This window comes from Bactrocera oleae, chromosome 3 (genome assembly GCF_042242935.1).
Source record: "Bactrocera oleae isolate idBacOlea1 chromosome 3, idBacOlea1, whole genome shotgun sequence".
In the NCBI taxonomy this organism is placed as follows: Eukaryota; Metazoa; Arthropoda; class Insecta; order Diptera; family Tephritidae; genus Bactrocera; species Bactrocera oleae.
In genome coordinates, this window is record NC_091537.1 from 77733056 (window position 1) to 77747540 (window position 14485).

General features: G+C 35.4%; 1 protein-coding gene across 2 annotated transcripts in view; it reads left to right on the forward strand.

The window, feature by feature from the left end:
* The window catches only part of DIP-eta (Dpr-interacting protein eta), an 82955-nt gene that overhangs the window by 17099 nt on the left and 51371 nt on the right, over positions 1 to 14485 (forward strand). For both annotated transcript variants that reach the window (XM_070106969.1, XM_070106970.1), the window contains exon 2: positions 11850 to 12150. In XM_070106969.1, the coding sequence (XP_069963070.1) occupies positions 12021 to 12150 (130 nt within the window). In that variant the 5' untranslated portion in view covers positions 11850 to 12020. The remainder of the gene's footprint in view (positions 1 to 11849; positions 12151 to 14485) is intronic.

Consider the following 14485-nt stretch of genomic DNA (forward strand, 5'->3'; position numbering starts at 1 on the left):
ACAGCCTATTAGAGTTTGCGTGCATGTCTGTATGTGTGTGCACATTTAAATATTTTGCATATAATATATAAATATATAATAAACATATATTTAAATAAAAATTTTTATTGAATAATTTTTTGCGCGTTCTCTCTACCTTGCCCTAAAATACTTTAATGCGCTACACTTAAGTCCGCGTGTCATTACGAAAGGCCATTTACTTAAGTTGAGGTGACATATTAAGTGTTTAAAATTCATCAGCGCTATTTAATCCGCTTTATTTTGTAAGCATTTGATTGCGTTGCGCGTATAATTAGTAAATTAGTTTGCCTCAATTGACGACACAAAACAAATTAATATTTCATAATTATATTCTACATGCACAATTTAATGGCTCATCGCACACATACAAGCCTAAATACACACTCATACGCACACTTAGAATCACACACTCATTCACAATGTTGAATATTTAAAGCGGAATGCTAAATTGAATAATTTTACCTTATAAAGACACTGGCTAATTATTGATAGTACATATTACTTTATTTTAAAATTTAATTTGCAATTCCCTAGGGCTTCAATCTTGCTTGCATCAGAACCGATTAGGTATTAAATGCTCTTATCATGCCATGTCTTTACGTTATTTCAATTCTCTTTCATTCACCTTTCCCCTCAACTGTTCTTTGCATTTAATTTGATATTAATATTTCCATCATTTTGTCAATATGCTTGTCAGCGTAAGCTCATCAGATTGTCACATATAGTATTTTCAATGGCTTCCTATTGTAGCTACTGGCGGCTAGGCGTACTACCGCTCTGCATAGCTTCTATTTTCAATTTACTACGGGTTTACAGTTTAGTATATTACAAGTGGATTTTGATTAATGAGGTATAATTTTTAGCTTAAAATCTATTACATGACCTAGTTTATTTGCTTTAATGATGATACGTGGTTTAAATTTCTGCAATAAATTGAGTAAACTACAAATTCTTTGCTATCGATGACCACTTATGAATTGCAAAAGAGCTTTTTCATAACATAAATGAGCTTGGAGCTTTAGTACTGAAATTCAAAGAGCGTCTGTCGTGACTTTGAGGAGTTTACCATTTGCGAAGAGCGTAATTTTTCCGCTCTGAAGGTGCACAAATTGAACAATTGTGGTTATATTTGTCAATATTAGTACGACCACCGTTCGTGGTTTTCCACATTTTGTTATTAATTTTACTGTTGACTTTATCTTTGTAATATCACGGGTGGCATCAAATAAAGGAACTTGACTTTCTGAGTAAAAAAATTATTTGCTAATGTTTCATTACTAGCACATGTGCAGTCGCAACGTCTTTCTGATCCAGGGTAAATCGTAAGAGGTCTAGTTAACTCTTCGCTATAAGCAAAACCCACTATGGAGGTAGGAGTCCTAACTGGACACTGTACGATCGGCACTGATGCAGTAAGATTGAACAATTTACCGTATTACAGTTGGAAGAAGATAAGATAGAATCGTCTCAACACTTGTTCCTCGAATGTTCCGCCTTTGCTAGATCAAAGCAAAACATCTCGTATCTCAAGCTCTTGTGATAGGTTCAGAACGCTTTGAAGATATCTATTATCAAATTAGAGGAGTTTTTAATTCGGCTGCACAAAAAAACCTTATGCGCTTTCCTATGACACTGTTTCTCCTGCAAGCTAATGCAAACCTTTTTTAACTTTGTCTTTATTTTCAACACTATTTACTTACAGCACAGTCCATGCCGACAAGTTTCGACCTTAGACCGCAGTTTATTAGTTTATGGTTTCAATTGATCAATGTTTGGCAATTTAGATACTAAAGATAAGCAAATGCTTATTTAGATACTAAAGAGTTTAACCTTCGAAGTTGGGCATTGAATCCAAATTTATATTGAAAATGTATACAGTATATGTAAGATTGTTCTTTTTATAGTTTTAATTTTAATAATAATCGAGACAACCAAACCGACTTTTTTGGTGATTTTAATTAAACACTAGCTGTAGCGGATCGAACTGAAGTGCCTAAGATTGAAACTCTGTTATAAGAGGTAGATTTTGTTATTTTAAGGAGGTTTCTTTGTCACAATCCCTTAAAGACCTCTATTTTGATTTAACTGGAATACTGGATGGTAAAACTATCGCGACAAGAATTAATCAAATTAATTCTTTTTATAGACTTTATTATTGTAAAGGGGATACTGGCTTCCCAGTGGAATGTGCAGATATTTATATGATAAATCACTATAATATCTGACACCAGATCGTTATTTTAATGAATGGCCTCTGTGTAGTACCCGTGAAGGTGGTGATATTGATCTTCCTAGTAATGATATCGACTTTAAGAATATACAAGATTTTTATCTTATCGATTAATAAAACTCGAAAAGCATTTTCTACTGATAATCATGTATCAAATCTGGTGAAATCGGTTCAATACTTTTCCTGGCTCCCATATAGCCAATAAACGGTTTTCAAGCTTCTGGTTAGATTTATACATTACTTGTCGGTGACAATGAATATATCAACTCTATGACGAATATCAAATGGGAGTTATCTTAATAGAAATGGGTGAAGACATGTTCACCAGCATATTTTGGCTTAATGTCAAAACTAAATGTAATCTAGGCTCCATTTCTATTAATAAAAGGTGCAACTTTGGGAAAAAACTATGACGAAAGTGTAATCACCCACATCCTTGTGTGGTGCTGAGAGAAGCTCCAATTCTTAACCATTTTCAAGGCGATTTTTGAATTAATTTACATTGCTCCGTAGATATAATTTCAACAAGAAATGAAACATACAAGTATCCTGATGCTGACTCATAAATAAACCTTCCCAGTTAGAAATATCCGCTTAAGGACCACACCATTACTATAATGTCGGTTCAACGTAGATAGGTAGGAGGTTGGCGTGGATGTTAGACGATGTATAGCAGCCTTTGCGGATGCCAATTGTGAAATAATATTATCTGAACCACCCTGCATTTTTGATGAAGTTCATCAATACAAAAAGTTTATTATGTTCAATAACCGCGGCGTCGTCAAAAAGCCCTCTATCGATAGTTGCGATTTTTTCCATATACAAGTACAAAGCTTTGCATGCGCATAGAAGATATTCTTTAGTATCTTCTGTTTCTACTCTCTCTTGGTAACTTGTACAATAATGTGGTACCACCAGTCTGCTGGCATGTCTGCCAATAAGAGAATGACCTATTAGCACTCCTACTGAAGTTCTAATGTCATTATTTTGAATTTAAATAATTGACATGTGCGCGCCGCTTATTCCATTCATGCCACGATTGACTCCATCGAAACTCTGTTAAATTTATAACATGTTTTTCGATTACATATCTACAAGTAGCCAGAGGCATATATATTACTTCTATATCGGAGTCTTATTGTAGGATGTTCTCTGCCCTGACTAGTTTCTCTGCTTCACAGTTACCAGCAATATGTCCTTGAACACATTGCAGGTTTATTGTGAAAAATAATGTTAGATCCACTAAGAGATTAAGGAATTGTTTCACTAATTTATTTCTTTAATGTAATTCTAAGAGACCTTAGTGATTTCAAAATCGTGAGAATACTCTTTGTCAGAACAAGAAAGCTTTCTTTAATTGCTGTGGTCTACGCTTAAAAGCCACTGCAGTGGTCTAGTAGACGGATGGTGATTTTTATACCCTGAACAGGGTATATTAAGTTTGCCACGAAGTTTGTAACACCAAAAAAGAAACGTCGGAGACCCTATAAAATATATACATAAGTAATCAGCATTATGAGCTGAGTTGATTTTACCATGTCTGTCTTTCTGTTCGTCCGTCTGTATATACGCGAGCTAGTCCCTCAGTTGTTAAGCTATCGATATGAAATTTTTCACCTGTCATTTCCTCACTAAGAAGCTGCTCATTTGCCGATATCGGGACCACTATAGCATATAGCTGCCGTATCTTCGCGAAATTAGATCGGAATCAAGTTCTTGTGAGGAACCTCTGTATCTGTGAAGGGTATTATACATAAGGTTATATCTAATTTTACTAAAAAAGACACCACCTCACAATCGATTATCTAATTTAGACCCATCCGTATAAATACTTATTCCGTGTCCCTGTCCAACTCACCCTTTTTCCACTTTTCTCTGGAAGTTAAGGCAATTTGAAATTCAATTTGAGTTCAATTCTAAAGGATTTCGAAAAGCCATGGTATTTGGTGACAACATGAACTTGTTAGGTATAATATATTAAAATATTATAGGGTGGATTCCCTCAGTCTAATAGCAGACTTCGCTGGCATGTGTACAGAACAAATCTGTGGCAGACAATATAAAATAACGTTTAGTGCCTGATTTAGTGTTGTTCTGAGAGGGTCACCAAGAGAAACATGATAACATCCAGCCAAGAGCCCTTCACAGCGACTTTGGCAAAAATTATTTAAGAAGTTTTTTATACCGGTTCAATAACAACGATGATCTCATGTGTTTCTTTCTGAATCCCAAACATCTTGTAAATGCTTCTTTCTATAATATTATGCTTTCACATAAAGCTTCGAAAGCAACACTCTCATTTGAGCAACTCCGCCCGCTACCGCAATGGCATAACAACCACCACCAATAAACACAGGTTTAATTTACGAAAGGAAAGCAATAGTTTTTCATTTCCGTTTTCGTAATCAGTTTTTCGGTTAAAAGTAGACGTGAGAAGGCAGCATATGCACATAACGGTGAAAAGTAAAGCGTGTGTCGGCGAAAAGTGAATGCAAATGGAAAAGATCGCTGTGGAATGCTCACGTTTGTCGGCGCCTTTCTTAAGAGAACAGGCATATGTGGCTGCTAGCGTTACCTTGGCGTGCACTTTGTGTCCTTTGGATGGCCCAAAGGTATAGGCATTACACGTAAACTTTACAACCATTACTTAAAACCAGTCGTATGTGTAAATATGTAGCAGTTTGCATCGCCAGATATTCCTATGATTATAAATATATATATATTTATATATATATATTATATATATGTATGTATATATATACTTTCAGGTGTCAGTTTGCACGCTCGTGTAGCGCTCGCCTATCACTCGCTCACATCTGCCGCCTTTCAACTTTGACGCCGGTTAGCAATTTCCCTTCGACTTTTTTCGCAATATTTTATTTCTTATATGTACATTTTGTTTTTTTACCCATAAAGTGTAGGTAGTTGCGAGGTTGTTGCATTGCACTCAACTTAGCTAACGGTAAAATATTTACGCTTACAATTTGTGGTTGTTTTTAGTGGGGACTGCATTGCACTGGTAATTTTAACACCACATTCTGATGCCATTGCAGTGGCATAAAAACCAAACTATGTTAACGTTAAAGCAACAGCAACAACTTATAGTATAACAACAATAACACAGTTAGCAGTTAAGCGCTACGGCAGCCTTGAAGTCTTGAAAGCTCTGCGGGCAAGCAACAACTTGGCGCAAAGTGAATACAGCTGTACACTGTGAAACAAATAAACAAACAGGCATTATACATACATAATCATAAAACATGTGAATATATACATTAGGGGGAGCCAAAAGTAAACGTATCAAATTCATGGTTTAAAATTATCCTATTTACAAAGAAGAAAATATCCCTGCAAAAAAACTTTTCAGCTAAATTTCAAAATATGTCGGTGAGAATTCAATAAGAATCAATAACGCGTAGAAATATGTTTTCATTACTATAACTGAAATAAATAAAACTTCCTAAACAAATCTACCTCAGTGCGATTTCTTTCGGTTCAATAATTCGTATATTTAAAAGGTGAAGTAAAGCAAATTGTGTATTGTATCAATTGTTTTACAATTTTAAGAGTATGTTTACCATATATTATACATATTTGAATAGGAGTATGAGAAAAATACACTAAAAATTATGAAAAAAAAATTTATTATTTTTCGTGTTACCTTCGCTCTCCGACGGCAGTATTTCCGGTCTTATCGGTGGGTGAAATCTAAAAAAATAATATTGTCTCTAAAAGATATTATCTGCACAAAGATCTATGGTCAAAAAGAAAATCAAAAATTGGCGACTTTTTTAAATGAAAGTTGAATTTTACCCAGCATCTTGGTCCTATGTGGATTGCCCAAAAAGGATTTTTGATAAAATTAAACTGTATAAAAACTACAATTTTACCTTAAATTCTGTTACAAAGTTTGCAATGCATACAGCGATACAGATAAAAAAATTTCTAAAGACACAAAAATTGTTATTCGAATGATTCAACGTGGTTGCCATACAACTGCTGCAATGGTTTGGTGGAGAGTTTTTTGTTAAGGCGTAAGCTTCTTTACTTCTGTGAAAAAGGAGTTAAAACTGGAGATAAGTGAACCGGCAGGATGGTTGAGAAGGCGTGGTAAATCAGTTAGGCAATACTCACTTCAAAGGAGAGCATTGAATTACCCAGCAAGTCTGCTCTAGGTCACAAAGAAAAAGCCACTTATCACGGCTTAAAAGCTATATTACTAGTGTCGTAACTGCAGATAATTGAGCTTATGTGAAAGCTGTAAAAAACTCACTAAACGTTTGTTTGTATTTATTACCCACAAACTTCTTCTGTACGCAACTAGCAGCGAGGTCAGCTTTTAGACTGAGGAAATGCTTCCTATTAGTCGCCTAAGATATTTAGTAAGTTCCCGTTTCTACCGAATACCACAGATGTTCGAAATCCTATAGTATTGAACTTAAATTCGGTCCCCAATATTGCGTTCCCTTCCAAAAAGAGTGGGTAGGCGTGAGGTGGGCAGACATACTAAACGGATGGGTTTAAACTAGATAATCGAGTGGGTGGTGGTGTCCTGTTAGCAAAATTAGATAACAAAATCATCTTCCCACTACCAGATCGCTGCAGTGTCTTCCAGGCGGAGATCACAGCAATTATAGAAAGCCTTCTGGTTCTGTCTTAGAAGTTGCACAAATAAAACTTTTTGTATTGATGAACTTCACCAGGAACACAGAGTACTTCAGAGAGGATATAATAGAGTAAAGTGATTTAAGTCTCGGTGATGTGTGATGGGCCTCCTAAAGGCATGGGTGCGTTATCAAACATCCACTATAGCTATATACAACCTACAACGCACACTTTATATATTCATCGTACTATAATTTCATTTTACTAATGGCCTGAACTTGAAACAAAGCTTATGGCTAATTTAAGTATAAACAAAACATGCAGAAAATAGGACCATTTTTTCCGAGTAATCGCTAAAGCAAAAAAATGCAGTTTTTAAAAAAACGCGTTATAAGATAAACTAATGGGAGCTGTAACTCAAAAACTATTTGAGATATCGAATCAAAATTTTAGTATATTATTGTTAAAGATATAGCCTATTGAAACATCGATCTTTTTAAAGTTTTAAACTAGGCGTACATTTAAAAACTTTGCCAAGTGAAAAAATCAATATACACAAAAAAGAAATCTAGAATAAAATAATATAGTTAAAGATTTTCTTTAAAACCTAGATTTTTCAAAAGCAAGTTCTTATTTATCCGTTCTTCACTTTCAGTCCAATGTTCTGGTTTAATATTGAAAAAGTGCAGTGATATGATAAATCACAGATAATTTTTTAATAAATCGCCTTAAGTTCTGTTTCCGTTAAGCTAATTTTGTTTTCATCAAATTTGTTTTCTTCTGTTTTCATAGCATAAACAATTCTTTTAGCTTTTGGCTCACCCTAATAAACATACAAATATGCATACAGACATTTGCAGCATTGTAAAATTTACACAACTTAAACACGCAAATTGGCAGCAAAAGCGTGCAGTAATACCGCTTTTCTATAATGCGAAATTGTGATAAAGTAAAAAAAGGGCAACAACAACAACATTGCATTACCAAACAAAAAGCATGAATTACATTAACTCACTTTGCCATACATGCAGCTGTTTAACAATTTCCCGCTTTTCTCTATTTTTTGTTTGTAATTCTTTCAACTCTCTCCAAACTTTCCGATATCATTTCGCCAAAGCCTTCGCTTTAAACTTGAAACTTTCTCAATTTCAGCGCCACCCTTGCTAACTTGGCATTCGGCACGCCTTACTATTTTCCTATTTACGCTTTTGTTTTTTGTTTTGTTTTGCTTTTCGTGGAGTCGTCTATGATTGTCTCGCGGGCTGTTGATTCCTGCGCTGCTCTTATTTACCGACTTATTAGCGCTCAATTGTCTGCTAACTTTATTTCAAGTGGCTGTACAATTATTTAAGCAACAAATTTACTTGTATAACATAGCTGTGAGAAATTATATAAAAGTATTACTTCTTTTTATGCAAAAGTTGCATCAAGCTTTGAAGGTCAAAGGACTTATGGCTTAATTTGAGCATAATACATGCAATTATAGCGAAAATTAAGAGCGTTTGTTTGTGAAATTATACTAAAAGATTAAAAAACGAGAAAGAACGTAAACTACGGCTGCACCGAAGCCATACTACACATAATTTCTTCGACAGGTGCATTTCTTACAGCAAATATATACGAGGTGTGGTCAAAGGTAAAGGTGAATTTTGATTTTTCGCGGGCTGTATACATTCGATTATCGATATTTTGTTTTTGTTATAATCAGATACATGTGCTTATAATGGTTAGTCGCGTTTTTGTGTGCGCTTCGATTTTTAACTTTTGAAAGAAATAGATCAAAGAATATGTAATAAAATTTGCGTTAAAAATTGATTAAAGTGCTCCAAGGCACTTTATTGTTGACTCTGGCATTTGGTGAGTCCACTTTGTCTCAAAAAAGTGCTTACAAGTGGTACAAGCGTACAGAAGGTCGAAAAGATGTTGATGAACGATGGGCATCCTGGAGGTGCGACCACGTCAGCAAGCGAAGAAAAATTAAAACAGTGAAAAAAATTTATTTGTTCTTGAATCTCGAATGTTTGGGCATGAAACGTGTGACAGCGAAATTTGTTCCGAAATTGCTAAATTTTGATCAAAAGCAATGTCGCAACAACGATCCGGGTTTGCTCAAACGGGTCATAACTGGTGACGATACTTGGGTATATGGTTATGACGTCGAAACCAAGACCCAATCATCCCAATGTAAGCTGCCAGATGAGCCAAGACCGAAAAAGGCACGCCAAGGTCGATCAAATGAGAAAGTTTTGCTCACTGTTTTCTTTGATTACAATGGTGTGGCGCATCATGAGTTCCTGTTAAAAAGTCGTACAGTTAATAAGGAATACTACAAGGAAGTTATGCAACGTTTGCGTGAACATATATGGCTGGAAAGGTTGGGAATTGTGGAAAAACAAATCGTGGATTCAGTATCACGATAATGCACCAGCTCACACATCAATGATTATTCGTGATTTTTTGGCAAAAAACAAAACCGTAATCAAGCCTCGTATTTACCAGATTTGACTCCTTGCGACTTTTTCCTATTCCCAAAATTGAAAAAACCAATGAAAGGAAAGCATTTTGCAGCAATTGATGTGATCAAGTCAGAATCAAAGAAAGAGGTGATGGTCATACCGAAAAGCGCATTTTAGAAGTGCTTTAAGGATTGAAAAATGCGTTGGCACAAGTGTATTATATCCGAGGGAGATTACTTTGAAGAGGACCAAATATTCATGAATAAATAAGTAATTTTCAAATAAATTCAAACTTCACCTTTTCCTTTGAACACACCTCGTATAGAACTAATGCTGAAAACGATTTACTAATTCGTTCTAGTCACGTTGTTTTATATAAACAAACTTCAAGTCGCATTAATGTTACTTTATAAATAAATTGATCGCTAGTAAAGAGATTTATCTTAATTTTCAAAATTAACTTGATTTTGAAAAATGAACAGCTTTTTTGAGTGAAGTAACGTATATAAAATTTCAGAGCGATTTCTCGCCCATTATACGCCCAGACAACAAGAGAGGCGTTGTTGGAAGAGAATAGACCATGGTTATATGGATTATTACCCGGGAAGAAACGTATTATTGACTGAAAAGTCTAATTCTATTGCTTAAGGATAACTGTAAGCTCTTAAGTCACTTTTTCTAACCAAAACCAATTCAAATGAAAATGACAAAATGCTTCTACTTTTATGAACAAGTAAATTGAGTAGTTAGCACTTTCTTACCACTCAGCTCTGAGCTTCAGAATCTTCAGAACTCACCTTCAGGCTTACGGTGTTCCAGTCTTAAAGAAATAGACAGCTATCGGCTTTAACCAATTGCAAAATGTGCTATGAAAATGCGATTTCCCTTCAAGAATCGTTGCCGGAGTCATCACGATTTTGCTTTTCTGGTTAATAAAATCCCGCTTAACTATTGCTATTATCTGGTAAGGCTGATCTCTCTGGGGTGATCTCTGATCTGGGTAACAGAGGCTTAGTACTTTATATAGGTTGCCTACCTTTGCGAGATCAAAGCTAAAACTCTTCGAAACTCACACCTGGATCTATTTATACAGGTGAGCTATGCAGAGCCGGCTCCAAAGCGGTTTGCGACACATAAGATCAAAAGAAATTAGTTCTTTTTCTGCCTTTACAAAGGAATGAATATAGCAATATAAGTACGATGACCATTTTGGGCATAAGTGATAGAATTATTTGTATATTGAGAATATGCACCGTTTTATTTAATAACTCTTTTCTATTTGATGGTAATTTCATAACGCCAATCTAATAGAAACATTCGTCTGTATTGCCACAAAATTGGCACAGTAGATTTTCACAAGCTTCTTCCAAACCAAACTCCTAGAGCTTTTGGTAAGCACTATCGATGTGTGTGGTCTGGCGTTGTCCTTATGAAACACAATAATTCTCCTATTGATCAAAGCTGGTCCAAATGTTGACAGTGCAACTTTGAGTTAAAAGCCTGGCCGTAGAGGTGCAGCCCATAACAAATGATTTCTTTCTAATTTCACCAAACATCTAGCAAAGTCTTCCTGATCGTTAATACTGTCTAGGCCACCGTTTGCACCGGCTCAACCACGACTACTTGACGTTGTGAGCGACCTACTTTTCATCATCACTTCCGCCTCCACTTCCGAAATGCATCGGTTTTGCTGAGATTTGGCAGCAATTCGCAGTTTCAAATTAGGTCCATGAGAGTTCTTAACCTGAGCGGAATTGACGAAACCAAAATTGCGCTTGATAGACTTTCATAGTGTCAACACCTTAAAGAATGACATTTTCAGCGAAAATCTACAACCACGCCCACTTCCCATATGACATAATTTTAATTCCATCTGATTCTTTCACTTTCCAGTATACAAATTAAGCACCAATGAATGCAACGGGATAAAACTTGACACGAATAGTGCGCTTATAATAGGCCACCTTATGACAAAACTTGTCAAAACCGCACTACAAGCTCAAGCCCACAGACATCGAATATGTGAACCTCAGTGCGTACAGTGAATATTTTATCAAAAATGTCGGTCAATCTATGAGATCAAAATTCCGAAAAAATCCTTTCCTGCTAATACTATGACCATATGTTGGATATAAGTACAAGTAGAATCGATCAATACTTCTCCTAGCTCTGCTTATTGTTAATATAAAGTTTTGCCAACGCCTGAAAGTAAGTATCCGGCTTTCATCCTTGCAAGTTGAAAGAGTATAAAATGTTCGGTTACACCCGAACTTAGCACTGCCTTACTTGCTCTGTTTTTTTTTTATTTTTGTTTCCTCCTCTAATGCTTCCTCAAGCAATACTGAGTCAAGCGACCACAAATATGTCTGAGATGTTTTTTAGTACGAAATCTTATCTTTCTAACGACAATAAATTTAAAATAATATACTTGTATTACAATTTTCAACCAAACATACCTACCGTTTAAGCCATAATTTTTTTTGGTGGGTAAAGAAGATTTAAATAATAATTCATTATCTTTCTTCATTTCATTACAGCTACAACTACTTATAATAATGAATTCCCTGTGGAGTGTATAAATAAACCAACACTTTCATAAATATGCATTAAAAGCAAAAAAGCAAGGCTTTGTTATAAATACTACTCGCTCAGCGCATTCAATGAGATTGCTTGTAAATAAACATCCGCGATAAGAACAAATAAATGCCATGACGTCGATACGTGCAACATGCTTCACAAAGCTATTCAGGCAGCCAGCAGGCAGCTTATTATTCGTCTTGATATTTATGTGCCATAAAACTGATTTCAGTTTAATTGAAACAGCTGCTGATGTGATAAGTAAGTAATGCAACATTTATTTTCTTATGTATAAAATGTATTTACATAAGAGTATATGAAATACTTAATTACTAGCTATAATATATAAATTTAAAGGTTTGTTCATTATCAACGTAAAATTAAATATTGATAGTTTTTATATGTACGCCGCAAAAAATTGTCTGAGGAATCTTGAAAGAGCGTACACTAGCATAACTTTCTACAGCGAACAATTGTAAATGAATAGGTCTTCCATGAATATTTTTAGGATACAATCGTGTATTAATTGGTCACCAACAAATATCTGTAGCGTATAGTAGAAGATAAATTATTACGCTTTTTAAGATTAGCCTTTTCAAAGAACATGCTCAAATAAAAAAGAACGGTTTGTTCCATATAACCGTAAAAATGTCAGTTCCTCGATGGACAAAAAAACAGTGCCTGTTCCACTTACATAAATCCAACGGTCTCGACGGACGAGGGCTTTGGGTAATATATATCGGGGCCACTTCGAACGAAATCAATAAAACACCTGCAGATTAGAAGGAAAAAGTAATATTCTAAGGATTTAATGAGAAACGTACAGGCAATCTTAAAATTAAAAACCGGAAGCTGTCACTGAATCTAGCAAACTAATTTTTACACCTGTGTTGTTCAGCTCACTATTTTTTCTGTCACTAAGTCCCTATCTATTTTATTGCTTTGCATGAATATTTTATTTTCTAGGTGACATAGTTTTTGAGATCCATAATAGAGGTTCCACTTTATGTAAAAATATAAATAATTGGGTGTATAACTACCATATATTCGTTTCAGTTTTTTTCAAAACTCGACGTTCATTTTGGAAAAACTTGTACAATAACGGATGATCTAAGTAGATAGTAATCTTTTTTCAATAGCCTTTTTTGACCGATTACTTATGAGTTTTGTCAAGCTGTCATGCTATTTTTGTTCAGTATCGCCATCACGTTTACAAATCATCTCTCGAGATCTTAAATTAAAAGCGTACAAAATACAACTTCGCTCCATGGGATCTTAAAAAGTTCCAAGAAGATTCGACGTTTTCGAGCCAAATTTGTATATATGTAAACAAGCTAAATTGCTGAATTTGGGACAAAGAGAAACCTGAAGAGATTTTAGAGCTGACATTTCTTCCAGAAAAAACAACGGTTTGGTGTGGTTTGTGGACTGTTAGAATCGTCTGTCCATATTTCTTCAAAAATGATGCCGGTGAGAGCGTTACAGTTTGATGCCTGAAATTGAAGCGCGTGATCTTGGCGACAATTGGTTACATCCCATCAGTCAATGGATTTATTGAGAGAATACTTCGGTTAGCAGGTAATTTCACGTTTTGGCTTGGGGATCTCGCTTCGCTTCAGGCCTTGGAGCAAAACATCAAGAGTGTCATTCGCCAGTTACCAGTTTAAATGCTCGAACGAGTCATCGAAAATTGGACTTGATGGATGGGCCACCTGAGACGTAACCGCGGCCAACATTTGAAAGAGATAATCTTCTAAAAATAAATGCCAAAGAATGTTCTTTCGAACTATAATAAACATTTGTCAACAAATTTGAATTTTCTGTGTTTTCTTTCTTTAAAAAAGTAGGGGACCTCGAAATACATCCCCCTTTTAGTATTATTCAGAGTATTGTTAATCTAACGCTGTAACATTTTCACCATAATTTTTTTTAGCTCCATGCCTAAATATCTGTGACGGCTTATACTGTATTCTTGTGAGGGCGTTCTGCATCGAACAGATGCTAGTCAGAAAAGGAACGGTCTGTACTGAAAGGCCAGTGAGGAAAACCTTCTCAGCTTCAAATCGTTTTTAACCGATTTTTCAACATGAGCCTGAACGTTCTCATGACGGAAAGTTAGTGTCTAGTTGCAAATTCCGGTCATTTTTCAGTAACCGCGCTTCAATTAGATGAGTTGTTGTCGGTGGCTTTCTTTATTAAAGATTCAACCCGATTTTAGAAGCACGTACATAGCATTGCCTTGGCCTCATAGAGGTTCGGCTTTGCAGTTGATTTGGCTGATTGGCCATGTTACACATATGATATTGTGTATTTAGAGTTGCTGTAGGGGATCAATTTTTCATAACCAGCCCGGTGCAAAAACGACTTCTTTTCCATCGTTCAAGCAGCATTTCTGACTTGCAAAATCGTCTCTTAGCGTCTCTTTGCTTAAAGTCGAAGGACACTTAACTTCGAACTCACCATTTTCGAGGCCTGCCAATTACTTTTGTGATGTTTTCTCAGCTAGTGCAGGTTTATCATAATACGATGACTTTCGGTTGAGGTTTTCTTCATATTAAAGTGGTAAGGAAAAACTTCCTGCAAAAACACTGTTCTA